Source organism: Quercus robur, chromosome 1 (assembly GCF_932294415.1).
Source record: "Quercus robur chromosome 1, dhQueRobu3.1, whole genome shotgun sequence".
In the NCBI taxonomy this organism is placed as follows: Eukaryota; Viridiplantae; Streptophyta; class Magnoliopsida; order Fagales; family Fagaceae; genus Quercus; species Quercus robur.
In genome coordinates, this window is record NC_065534.1 from 35870171 (window position 1) to 35884165 (window position 13995).

The following is a 13995-nucleotide window of genomic DNA, read 5'->3' on the forward strand; positions in this document are numbered from 1 at the left end:
TGTATATTTATTAAGAGGATTAAAAAAGTTAGTTATTGCTTTTTTTCCTGTCAAAAATACCCTTAAAGTAATTAACCAACAACTTTAAAATGGGGTTAAAATAGTAAATTGGAAAAAAAAAGTTAGTTTATTGTTTTTTTACTATCAAAAATACTTCTACCTAAAACTTAAAAATGGGGTTAAAATAGTAAATTGACAAAAATAATAAATTCCTACTTCTACGTTGAAATGCCTTTATGCTTCTAATAAACTCCTACTTTTACGTTGATTTAAAATTTAAATTCCTACTTCTACTCATTAACTCCCTACAAAATAGGATTATTCTTTTGTTATTTTTAAAACTCCTCAAATCTACAAAACTCACCCCACCGTTTTTTTTTTTTTTTTTTTTGGTAAAAGACGATTTCATAGAAAACTCAACAAACTACAACTGAAACAGAACAAAGTCTGTTAAAAACAACACCGGAACTATCATCCTCCAATGTTTTAGCTAAGTCCACAAGTGGACTTGAAAACAACGTATACTCTTGATCTTGATTAGCTCCTAGTCTAGCCATCAAATCAGCGCAACGGTTAGCTTGACGGTAGCAATGCTTCAACTGAACTTGCTGGAATCCGGTCATCAGTTGCCTACAGTCGTCCAAAATGGGAGATATAATCTGATTTACATAAGCAGAATTCTTCATGACATCCACAATCACTTTGGCATCTATCTCAACAATAAGACAAGGAATATTCAATCTTCTACATAGCAAAAGACCATCCCTCAGCCCCCACAATTCAGTAGCAAAAATATCAATTATTCCTATATGCCTAGTGAAACCAGCAACCCAATTCCCATGCTCATCCCTCACTACCCCTCCACAGCCCGCCTGCTCCATACCCCCAGTAATCGAACCATCAGTGTTCAATTTTTTCCATCCTATGGGCGGCTTCTCCCATTTGATTCTCTTGTTCATCCTTCGGATAGGATTGCGAGGAGATGAGACACAAAACATAAACTCTTTTGCTTGGTTGGAGATCTCCCTATACAGGTTCGGATTAGGGCTTTTCCTGCTGAAAACAAAAGAGTTCCTGCTCTTCCAAATGCACCACACAGTAAAGTTAAACAAGATGCTCCAAGGTGGCTTTCCTTGAATAAGACTACTTCTCACTTTCCCATTGTTACGCAGCCACTTATGCAGATCACTCCTCCAAAAATCACTATTATTTCCCTTCACTCCCAGCTGACTCCAAGTATGCTTTACCCTTGGACAATCTCTAAGGGCATGTAAAATGGTTTCTGGCTCTCTTTGACACATAGGACACCCTTCATCCTCCACAAAACCTCTTCTACCAAGGCAAGATTTAACTCCTATGCTATTATGAAGGCATCTCCAAAGAAAAGTCTTAATTCTAGGGAGAGTATCTAACTTCCATATCCAACTAGCATCTAAACAACCAGCAGCTTCCACATCAACCACCTCCCTCGTAAAGGAATAGGCACTCTTGAGGTCAAAACAACCCCTAGCATTACCTCTCCATCCTAACCTGTCCCTTCCTCCATCCCCAAAGGAAATAGGAATAGCTTGAATGATCTCTTTAATTTCAAGAGTAAACTCAAAGGGGATTCTATTCCAATCCCAACCTCCATTTACCAAAACATCTTTGATCTTCCATTGGCTTGCTTCACGGGTTAAAGGACCATGGATGAGGCTACGAATAGGACCTTTACATGTCCAATTATCTAGCCAAAAGCTGAGAGTGCTGCCTCTATGAACCACCCACATGCTACCTTTGTTAAAAGTTTCCCTACCCTTCTTGATGGCTCTCCAAATCTGAGAGCAAGGCAGCCTATCCATGTTAACAACATTTAATCTCCTATTGCTGCAATATTTTCTTTTAAGCACTCTCACCCACAAAGCATCTTCCTCCGTATGGAACCTCCAGTTCAACTTAGCAAGGAGAGCAATGTTTCTACCCTTCGCCTCATGCAAACCCAGCCCACCTTCTTCTTTAGAATTAGTAACTTTCTGCCAGCCAACCTAATGTATTTTCCTTGTGGTCTCCGAAGAGCCCCATAGGAAATTTCTATTAACCCGGTCTATACCATCCAGGATTCTTCCTGGTAAGTACGTGCCTTGCATGACATAAGAAGGAATTGTTGATGAGGAAGCTTGTATCAAAACAGCCCGGCCAGCCAGAGAAAGCATGTTGGCTTTCCACCCGGCTAATTTATTCTTAACTCTATCCAAAATAAAATTAAACTCTTGAGTGGTGGCACCCGGATGCTTGATGGGAAAACCAAGGTATTTACCAAGAGAGGCCATGAAAGCAAAACCAAGGATATCACAAAGCGATTCTCTTGTATCCCTATCCACATTAGGAGAAAAATACACTCTAGATTTGGTAATGCTCACAGATTGTCCTGACATGCTACAGAATTCATCTAGAATATCTCTAATAACTGCACACCCCCTTCCATCTGCCTTCCCAAATAGCACCAGATCATCCGCAAAAAATAAATGTGAAAAGGATGGCCCACTTTGAGAAGCCTTAATAGGCTGCCACATTTTTGCCTCGCATTTATCTTGTATAAGTTGACCTAGGAAGTCCATACACAAAATAAACAAATAAGGGGAAAGCGGGTCTCCTTGCCTAATCCCTCTCGAAGGATAAATGGGGTCCAAAGCTTCTCCATTCACCAATATTGGGGTCGACACTGTAGAAACACAACTCATAATGAGATCAATCAAATCAACGGGCAAATTTGCTCTAATAAGCATGCTTCTTATAAAGCTCCACTCCGGCTTATCATACGCTTTCTTTAAATCCACTTTAATAGCCATATACCCCACTTTCCCCTTCTTTTTGCTAAGGGTGTGAACAATTTCCTACACGATGATTGCATTGTCAATGCTTTTCCTCCCCGGAACAAAGGCAGTTTGGAGAGGGGATATAAGCTTCTCCAAAAAAGGCCTAAGTCTAGCAACAATAATCTTAGTAATCACTTTATAGATTGTATTGCATAAACTAATAGGCCTATAGTTACCCAACGTTTCCGGACCTTGAATCTTAGGAATAAGGACAATGTGAGTCCTATTCAAAAACTCCGGAACTTTTCTCTCAGCAAAAACTTTCTTTACCAAATCAATCACAGAATTGCCAACAATCAACCAAAATCTATGAAAGAATCCCGCATGCAAACCATCCGGCCCTGGAGCCTTAAACGCCTTAAGAGACCACAAAGCATTTTTAATCTCCTCCACCGAGGCAACCCCACTAATACTCACCTTTTCCTCATCTAATAAATTGCCTTGCCATAGAGTATTAAAGGGAATCGACCAAGAGGCACTATAGAGAGAGGAGGAGTACACTTCATTGAAACCACTCCAAATGGCATTTCTAATTGCCTCTTCCTCATACAACCACTCTCCTACCGAATCTTTAATAGCCAAAATCTGATTCCTTTTTCTCCTAACCAAGGTAGACACATGATAGAAGGCAGTATTTCTATCGCCTTGAATCATCCAATTAACTCTAGACTTTAAAGCCCATATCTCTTCCTCCTGATTCAGCACAGTATCAAGCTCTTTAAGCAACTCACTTTCAAGATTAAGGAGGAAATTTGAAGGTCTAATCGCTACAGCCCATTGAATACCATTCAAGCGGGCCATAATATTATTTTTTCTAGCAAAAACATTTCCAAACTTCGTTCTATTCCACTTCTCTGCCTCTATAGTGAAAGAATCTATAGCATCCGCAAGCATGGGGTAATGACTCCACGCCTGAGAAACTATGTTGGGAAAGGAAGGGTCAGACAGCCAACAAGTTTGGAACTTAAAAGGTTTCTTCTTATTAACAGCCACCCTTGGCTGCATATCCAACAGGACAGGACAATGGTCAGAGTGGCATCTAGTAAAGTGAACCACTTTTGCTTCAGGGTACATAAGGCACCAACTAGGATTAACAAAAAATCTGTCAATCCTCTCTTGGATTAGAGCTTGAACATTTCTTTTATTAGTCCATGTGAAATGCGGGCCAGAAAATCCAATGTCAATCATACTACATTTATCCAAGCACTCCTTAAAAAGTAAAGATCTACTAACACTGACAGCCCTTCCCCCAAATTTATCACCCTCCATAAGGGGCTCATTAAAATCTCCAGCCAATACCCAAGGCAAATTATGCAACTCAGCAACTTTAATTAAATTTTCCCATAAAACATGTCTTTCAGCAATTCTAGGACTAGCATAAATTGCAGTTAACAACCAGCTAGAGTTAGAATTTCGTACCTTAACCACAGAATGAATCTCCTGTTCCGTGTTGGCTAATGCTGTAATTTCCACCCTATCTGAATTCCACAACAACCATAATCCACCCGCATAACCAATGGTCTCCGTGTGGATAGCACCATCAAAAGGTAGTCTATCTGTAATCTCCCTAGATCTCTCACCTCCAATTCTGGTTTCCATCACTACCAAAATAGCTGGGTTATGGCACCGAATCAACTCCCTAACATGTCTCTGAAAAGAGGGCTTCAGAGCACCCCTACGGTTCCAAACTATAATATTCATCATAATAAAAACTCTAAAGAAAGGACAACAGGCAGGAGTGGCTTCATCTCCACCTTCAAGCTCCATTCGATCCAAATCACCATCTTTAACGGCTACCTCTCCTCCGGAAGCATACACCTTCGCATGACTAACCACTCCATTGGTGATATCCAGATCAACAAATTTTAACCCAGCCCTTTCATCTCTTCCACCTTCAACCGAACCACCATGGAATCCCAACACATCCTCCTCATTGCCGTCCACATTGGTTCTAGGAGAGGTAAGCCGCCTACCATCACACTCCTCTCCGTTGGAAAGAGGATGCCGTTCCAGACAACCATCAATTTCTTGTTGATCCCGACCACCATCTGAGCTGCACGCACCTTGCTTACCGTCGACTCCACCTCCAAACTGAAAGCCCACACCAAAATCTGCCCCGATAGCACACCGGTCTTGAGAAGAAATACCCAGAAAACTTTCTCCACTGTTTTTCTGAACATCGATCAACCCTCTTCCCTGTGCATTCAGGGGAAGCGGCGCACCAGCTACACTAGCTCCCTCAACAGTGCTAGAGTGATTAGAGAGAGCTAGAGCGATTAGAGAGAGCTACCCTATTTCGGGCACCACGTTTTTTGGCCTTGACTGAAACAAAAGAATTGGACGAATTGGGCTTAACACCAAAATCAGCTGAACTATTTCTAACAATGGGCTTGGGCTTGTAAGAGTTTAACTCCTTCCCAGGCCTGAGATGACCCTTCTCAACATACCTCTCACTTGGGCCTGCTTCATTAGCTTCATTCAACGGCTTCATACTCTCCTTCACCAAGCGCTGGACAGCATCAGCCACTTGAAGCCCATTAAAAGCTCTCTGGGGTGAGAGCTTTCTCTTGATATCCCTACTCGGCCCAACATTCAAAAAATCTGATTCTAATGGCATGAAAGACCGTGTTTCCTTCCCAGCTTGTGGCTGTCCATGCAAGTTCACTGTGGTCCCATCCCCCCTCTGCTGTTTTGTCCCTGGCTTCTTGCGCACTACCATTATCCACGGACCGTATGCCCAAAAAATAGAAGAGCCTCTAAGCACGCGTGTGAGCACGTGCTCAAAGGCTAGTATATGTTACTATGATGAAGTATGATTTGATTTACTTTTGATGATGTTATATAAAAAAGAAATATACATTTGAGATGCTATAAAAATACAACAAATAAATTATAAATAAAAATCTCGTGCACTTGCATGGGTTACAAGCTAGTTTTGTTATAATAGACAAATTGGAACGAACACAAAAGGGTATTTAGAACATTGTATGGAATTATTTATTTATTTTACTATTAAAAAAAACGTTGTGTTATTTAAATGTTATTGGTATTCTATATTTCCTATTTTCAACTAAAAAAACAAATTAAAACAATATAATTATAATGATGATATGACAATTTGTGAAATTAATGGTCAATCTAACATTGAATAACAAATGAAAACAATCATAATTGCATTCTAATATATTAAAAAACAATAATTTTATGAAATTAAATGGTTTTATTACCTTAAAAAAGAGAGTGTAAAATAAAGTAAACAGACTTGAAATAGGCTAAAAAGCCCACTTATTATTGATTCAAAAAATCAGAGAAGATGGGTCTGGATTATGCTTAAGACGAGATCCGACCCATCCTGATAATAAGAAAAGACAAGATACCAAAACCCTAGTAATCCTTGTTGTCGTGTACGGCCTCCTATTTTCTCACTCACACTGAAACTAAAATACTAAAATACACAGTCATCTATCCACTTTCGCAAAACGCAAGAACAACCTTATTGGAAATGTCCTTCAACTCCAACTATAGCTTCAACAAGAGCCTCATTTCGATTCCTCAGAAATTCTAGTAGCTTCACTTTTCTCTATATAACACTACTTTTCCTGCTCTGAGAGTAGAGCGAGAGCCACTCACTTATTACAACGAAAGTATCCATGGCTTATTGCGTCGACTGCCAAAGCCTCTCTTCAAACTCCCTTCTCTCACAATCGGCTTCGTTTTTCTCTCTTTCCAAACCCCACTTGTCGAAACAAAACAATTCCAGGTTGTTCTTTCGCTTCAACAAGCTTTGTGGTGCGAGAAGCTCTGCCTCTTTAAGCCTTTGGCATAGCAACTATCGCCTCCGGCTCAACTCGGTTCGGAACCAACATGCAGTGTCCGAAATCGATGTTTCGGAGAAAGTATCGCCGAAAGGAGCGCCGAAATTGGGGAAAAGGACTGACTTGAAGAAGATTCTGATTATCGGAGCCGGACCCATCGTGATTGGTCAAGCGTGTGAGTTCGATTACTCGGGGACTCAAGCATGCAAAGCTCTCAAGGAAGAAGGGTACGAAGTCATTTTGATAAACTCGAACCCGGCGACGATCATGACCGACCCGGATATGGCCGATAGGACTTACATTGCTCCGATGACTCCCGAATTCGTCGAACAGATCATCGAAAAGGAGCGCCCCGACGCTCTATTGCCCACCATGGGAGGCCAGACTGCGCTTAATCTCGCGGTGGCGCTCGCCGAGAGCGGCGCGCTCGATAAATACGGCGTCGAATTGATCGGAGCGAAGCTCGAGGCGATAAAGAAAGCCGAGGATAGAGATCTCTTCAAGCAGGCAATGAAGAACATCGGTATCAAAACGCCGCCGTCTGGAATTGGAACGACGCTTGAAGAGTGTATCGAAATCGCCGGTGAAATTGGCGAGTTCCCTTTGATTATTCGGCCGGCGTTTACTCTGGGCGGCACCGGAGGCGGCATTGCTTATAACAAAGACGAATTCGAGGCCATATGCAAGGCGGGGCTGGCGGCGAGTGTGACTACGCAGGTTTTGGTGGAGAAGTCTCTGTTGGGGTGGAAGGAATATGAGCTTGAGGTAATGAGGGATTTGGCTGACAACGTGGTTATCATTTGTTCCATTGAGAATATTGATCCTATGGGGGTTCATACCGGGGATTCGATCACGGTGGCCCCAGCTCAGACATTGACTGATAAGGAGTACCAGAGGCTTCGAGATTATTCGATTGCTATCATAAGGGAAATTGGAGTTGAGACTGGAGGTTCCAATGTGCAGTTTGCTGTTAATCCTGAGGATGGTGAGGTGATGGTGATTGAGATGAACCCAAGAGTGTCAAGGTCATCGGCTCTGGCATCAAAGGCCACCGGGTTTCCCATAGCCAAAATGGCCGCCAAGTTGTCAGTTGGTTATTCATTGGATCAGATTCCTAATGACATTACAAAGAAAACCCCGGCTAGTTTCGAGCCTTCAATAGATTATGTGGTGACAAAGGCAAGTGTTTCTGCACTTTTTTCTTCTACATTTAAATGTTTAGTGTTACTATTATTATTATATTGTTATTGTTATCCAAAACCAACAGTAGCTTGTTTTTTTTTTTTTAAAGTAGTAATACTATAAATTAAGTTACAAGACTGGTGGGTGACAGATGAACTAAGTTAATTTTGAAAATTTTTTAAGTGAATTTGAGTGCATGATTGTTTGATGGTCCATCCAATTCCCACATCTGATAAGTGATTTGCTATTGCTCATAATTCATCCTATTTTCCTTGCACCTTTCCATATTTGAGAAGTGCCCTGATATTCTTTGCATAGTTTTGAAGTTTCCACTTCTGACAATGTGGCAGGCATTGATCTACTAAACTAGAAAGGTGGTCTTTAAAAGGTGGTTCCCTGGAATTGGTAGAGTAATAAAAGATAGGGTTCATTATGCCATGAAGCCATTTTGAACACCCTACATTAATTTGCATTGCATGCCTTTATGTGCATATGAGAGAGAGAGTTTTGACCTTAACGTTTTATATATTCATGTACTTGGCATAGATACTTTGACCATGTTTGTATAGACTATAAAATATAATGCTTCTTTTTCCATCACATTTCTTTAGTCTAATGTACATTTTCAATGATGTTATGATCGATGCTATTTTCATATTTGAGATTGCATTATCCATTAGCTTATGGTAACTTCCACTAATATGTTTTAGTAGGATTCTATGTTGGTGGGAAGGAATATAATTTTTATTGCCAATATTATTATAATCAACCAATTGTCTGTTAAGCCATGTGCATCTCTTTGTACTTGGCATATCATTCTGTCATGCCATCTCACTCTCCTCATTTTACTAATTGCTTTTCTTTGTCATCAACATTGATGATGCCATGCAGATCCCCCGGTTTGCTTTTGAGAAGTTCCCTGGTTCTGAACCAATACTGACAACTCAAATGAAATCTGTTGGTGAGTCAATGGCAGTTGGCCGCACATTCCAGGAGTCCTTCCAGAAAGCAGTTCGATCACTGGAATGTGGCTACTCCGGATGGGGTTGTGCAAAGGTTAAGGAACTTGACTGGGACTGGGACCAGTTGAAATATAGTCTTCGGGTACCTAACCCAGAGCGTATCCATGCCATATATGCTGCAATGAAGAAGGGCATGAAGGTAGATGATATTCATGAGCTGAGTTACATTGATAAATGGTTCCTCACACAGCTTAAAGAGCTGGTAGATGTGGAACAGTTCCTCCTGGCACATAACTTGTCTAATCTGACAAAGAACGACTTGTATGAAGTGAAGAAAAGAGGTTTCAGTGATAAGCAAATAGCCTTTGCAACTAAATCCACTGAGAAAGAAGTTCGGTTGAGGCGGCTCTCTTTAGGTGTGATTCCAGCATATAAGCGGGTAGATACTTGTGCAGCAGAGTTTGAGGCGAATACTCCTTATATGTACTCCTCCTATGATTTTGAGTGTGAATCAGCTCCCACCCAAGGAAAGAAGGTTTTAATTTTAGGTGGAGGACCAAATCGGATAGGTCAGGGGATTGAATTTGACTATTGCTGTTGCCATACATCTTTTGCCCTCCAGGTTTGTGCCTTTGACTATTCTATCCTCATTCCTTCCCTCTTTGTAGCACGTTTTCTCATTAAGAGAATTAGATTAGTCTACCATGCCTGGACAAGTTTATTGACATGAACAGCAACATGCTACATGCTGAATGGCATTGCTATTTATACTTTGCTATTTAGTGATCAAACATACTAATTACCAGTCTTCTTGATGTGGGAAGCGTGAATTTTTTTTTATATTTTAATTTAGTTTTGTTTAATTTTAAAAGTCAATTGTATTATTATTATTATTTTTTAAATTGTTCCATTGTATTTTATTTTGGATCTTATTAGTTAAGTAAGTAATTAATATTTTTTTCTAGAATTAAGAAATTTTTGTAATTCAATAACTTGGATTTTTCTAAGCCAATTAGAATTAAATCATAGTAGTCTCCAATGGAGACAACTTTCAGTTTGCTTGATTAATTAAATTTCAGTTGAAATTTTCTCATTGGTCTGATTCCAGCCAACTATAGATTCTGATTTCTAGGTTTTGCTTTCTTGTTGCTGCCAACTCCAAGAAAATCTAGGTGCTGATTCTTAGGTTATTTTATTTTAATGTTCTTCAATTTTCAGTGTTGAATTAGTTTTGGGTAGTCCTGTGTCTTCTATTATAAGCTATTGAGATAGGCATGTTGAACTTCTGATATAGAACTGGAAATAGATTAATTTAGTTAGATACTTTATGTATTTATAATTGGCGTAAATGGTTGGATTTCCACCTCAATCAATATCTGTGATTTGTCTGTTTTAACTCAGATTGGCTTTGGGTCATTCTACTGCTTTGCCTGTCATAATGGTGATTTAATTCATATGATTATAGGATCCAGTCCAAAATGTGGTCCACTTATTTTTTATTTAGATGGCATAATAGAATATATGAACCAGTCCAATTTTTTCCTGTAATTCTTTAGGCTTCTTTATGCCTTCTTTGCACAAAGTAGTTGTCTCTTTTCAATAAATTTTTTATTACCTATATAAAAAAAAGGAATGTATGAACTGAAACCTGGTTGTAACTGTGTTGTTGCCCTAATATAGTTACTCTTCATTGCATGCCATAATTGTTGGTCATTTAAGGGTTGTAGGAACCAGTCTAAAAGATGTCCTGTTCATAGCAAATTTAGATGAAATGACAAACATAGTCTCAGAAACATGTTTATACATGGTCATATTACTTTAATATGATTACTCTCCAGTTTCATCTTTGAATTTTCTTCTTTTCTCTTTGCAGAAAGCAGGATATGAGACAATCATGATGAATTCAAATCCTGAAACAGTGTCCACTGATTATGACACAAGTGATCGTCTATACTTTGAACCCCTGACAATTGAAGATGTTACAAATATTATCGATTTGGAACGACCTGTTGGTATCATTGTGCAGTTTGGAGGTCAAACACCACTGAAGTTGGCTCTCCCAATCCAGCAGTATTTAGATGAGAACAAGCCTGTGTGTGCCAGTGGGGTTGGGCATGTACGCATTTGGGGTACATCACCTGATTCCATAGATGCAGCTGAAGACAGAGAGAGGTTTAATGTAATCCTGAAAGAGTTAAATATTGAACAGCCAAAAGGAGGAATTGCCAAGAGTGAATCTGATGCCCTTGCCATTGCCAAGGAAGTTGGGTATCCAGTTGTTGTCCGGCCTTCCTATGTATTGGGTGGCCGTGCAATGGAGATTGTGTATAGTGATGACAGACTTGCGACATACCTGGAAAATGCTGTTGAGGTGGATCCGGAACGTCCTGTATTGGTTGACAAGTATTTATCTGATGCCATTGAGATTGATGTTGATGCACTTGCTGACTTAAATGGAAATGTGGTCATTGGTGGGATCATGGAGCACATTGAACAGGCTGGGGTCCATTCTGGAGACTCAGCTTGTATGATTCCAACACAAACTATCCCATCTTCTTGCTTAGACACAATTAAGTCTTGGACTATAAAGTTGGCGAAAAGGCTAAAGGTATGTGGTCTCATGAACTGTCAGTATGCAATAACAATGTCTAGGGAGGTTTTCTTGCTTGAAGCAAATCCTCGTGCTTCCCGTACTGTCCCATTTGTGTCGAAGGCTATTGGGCATCCATTGGCTAAATATGCTTCCCTCGTCATGTCTGGGAAGTCCCTTCATGAACTAGGTTTCACAGAAGAGGTAATCCCTAAGTATGTGTCAGTCAAGGAAGCTGTCCTTCCATTTGAGAAGTTCCAGGGCTGTGATGTGTTGCTGGGGCCTGAGATGCGCAGCACCGGAGAGGTGATGGGTATTGATCCTGTGTTTGCTGTAGCATTTGCCAAGGCTCAAATTGCAGCCGGGCAGAAGCTTCCACTTTCTGGCACTGTGTTCCTCAGCTTGAATGACTTGACAAAGCCCCATCTTGAAAAAATTGCAAGGGCCTTTCTGGCACTGGATTTTAGTATTGTTTCAACTTCAGGGACCGCTCATGTTCTTGAATTAGCAAAGATCCCAGTGGAGCGAGTGCTAAAGTTGCATGAGGGGCGGCCACATGCTGGTGATATGCTTGCTAATGGGCAGATCCAATTGATGGTGATTACAAGCTCTGGTGATGCGCTTGATCAGATTGATGGAATGAAGCTGAGGAGAATGGGCCTTTCTTACAAGGTTCCTGTAATAACAACTGTTCCTGGAGCTTTGGCAACTGCCGCGGCAATAAGGAGCTTGAAGTCCAGTACTTGTAAGATGATTGCTCTTCAGGACTTATCTGATGTTGAGGTTAAAACAGGGGGTATTAAAGATTTGCAGTCAGTTTCTTCCTCTCTATAGACTGACTAGGGATTTCTCTGGTAATTTATTGTACTTTATCCTCCTTTTATTTGATAGCTTTCTAATATGTGTCCATCATTGTTGCTTGGGACAGACTTTTTATGTAGTCGATCGTTTTCACCAAAATTTGGGCTCTCATCTTCCTTCCCCCCCCCTTCTCTCACTTTTCTGTGATCTAGTTGTAATTTTTGAGACTGTTATGCAGGACAATAATTTGATGTTGAGGTCTGAGAGGGGTATGTTGATGCAATTGTCATTTGTTAGCACTTAATTGCAATATGTTAATTACTTATCTTTGAAAGATGTCTACTTTAAAGGTACTGCTTCCGGACACCCATAGAGCTAGATTTCTAGGTTCTAAATCAGGAGCCTGCTTCAGCTTACCATCACTCAATTTTAATTTCTGCTGGTTTAGAAATCTTGGTAGATGCCAATGAGATATAGCTCAACTGACACTTTCTTCTCTCATAATAATGGGATGGCATCATGGGTTCAAGACCCACTGGATAAAAAGGGTAAATTACAATTGGGGTCTATGTGTAACTTACCAATATAAAAAGGGTAAATTACAATTGGGTAAACTAAATAGTTAGTCCCTTTATAAGGCCCTGTTGCTTGGACGACTCCACCGCAAGACTGTTACAAGGTCAACGTGGATGGAGCTCTCTTCAAAGACTTGGGCTACTGTGGAATTGGGGTGGTAATCTGCAATGACAAGGGTCAGCTTATGGGAGCTATGTCCAAGGCCCTGTTGCTTGGACTCCACCACGAGACTGTTGCAAGGTCAACATGGATGGAGCTGTCTTCAAAGACTTGGGCCACTGTGGAATTGGGGTAGTAATCCGCAATGACAAGGGTCAGCTTATGGGAGCTATGTCAAAAAGATTTCCATTCCCTCTTGGCGCTCTGGAGGTTGAAGCAAAGGCGGCAGAGTGTGGGGTTATATTTGCTTGGGAGCTGGGACTCAAAAAAATTATTTTAGAGGGAGACTCCAAGGTGGTAATGCATTCTGTGGCTGATTCTCATCCTGCTCCTTTGTCTATTCGGTATGTGGTGGCTGCCGGCTGGGACAAAGTCTTGGCTGTCTTTGTTTACTTCTTGGAAAGCAGTTTTCACTAGCAGACAATCTAACTCTGCTACTCATCTCTTAGTTAGATATGCTAATGGAGTCTCTGATTGTACAATCTTAGCTAGATATGCTAATGTAATCCGTGATTGTACAATTTGGGTGGAAGATACACCACCTATTATTGCATCTCAGATTGAGATTGATGTAGTATCTTTGGGCTCTTGCCCTGTTTAATGAAATCAGTATCTCTCTATCAGGAAAAAAAAAAAAAAAAAAAAAAAAAAAAAAACAGTTAATCCCTATCTTTTACACCAAATGTCAATTTGGTTCCTAACTTTTTTTGAAGTTGACCTCTTTTATCACATCGTATGCCTCTCTTTATTTGCAAAGGATCAATGGACTCCGTTCACATAAATATATTATTCCCAAGAACATTATAAATGTATTGCTGCAAAGAGAATTCGCCAAACTGAATTTAATCAGGCTATCCGAGTAATAGGGCTATATTTAACGAGATGTTCTAAGGATTCTACTCAAGGATTCTCAACTTGACTCGCAAAACCACAACGATACAGAGATCTGTAATTTTTTTTGGGAGGAAAACCAAGATCTGTAATTTGGTGGGGTAAAAGAATCGCATCTCTATAATGTGCAACACCTAAAAAAATGGGCTTAGAATAATCAATGG

General features: G+C 40.3%; 1 protein-coding gene across 1 annotated transcript; it reads left to right on the top strand.

The window, feature by feature from the left end:
• The first annotated feature begins 6271 nt into the window (after positions 1-6271).
• Positions 6272-12488, top strand: LOC126733266 (carbamoyl-phosphate synthase large chain, chloroplastic). The gene is made up of 3 exons (XM_050436498.1): positions 6272-7849; positions 8744-9436; positions 10688-12488. Exons 1-3 carry the CDS (start codon positions 6506-6508, stop codon positions 12236-12238), a joined length of 3588 nt encoding a protein of 1195 aa, XP_050292455.1. The 5' UTR covers positions 6272-6505; the 3' UTR covers positions 12239-12488.
• The last annotated feature ends 1507 nt before the right edge of the window (positions 12489-13995 follow it).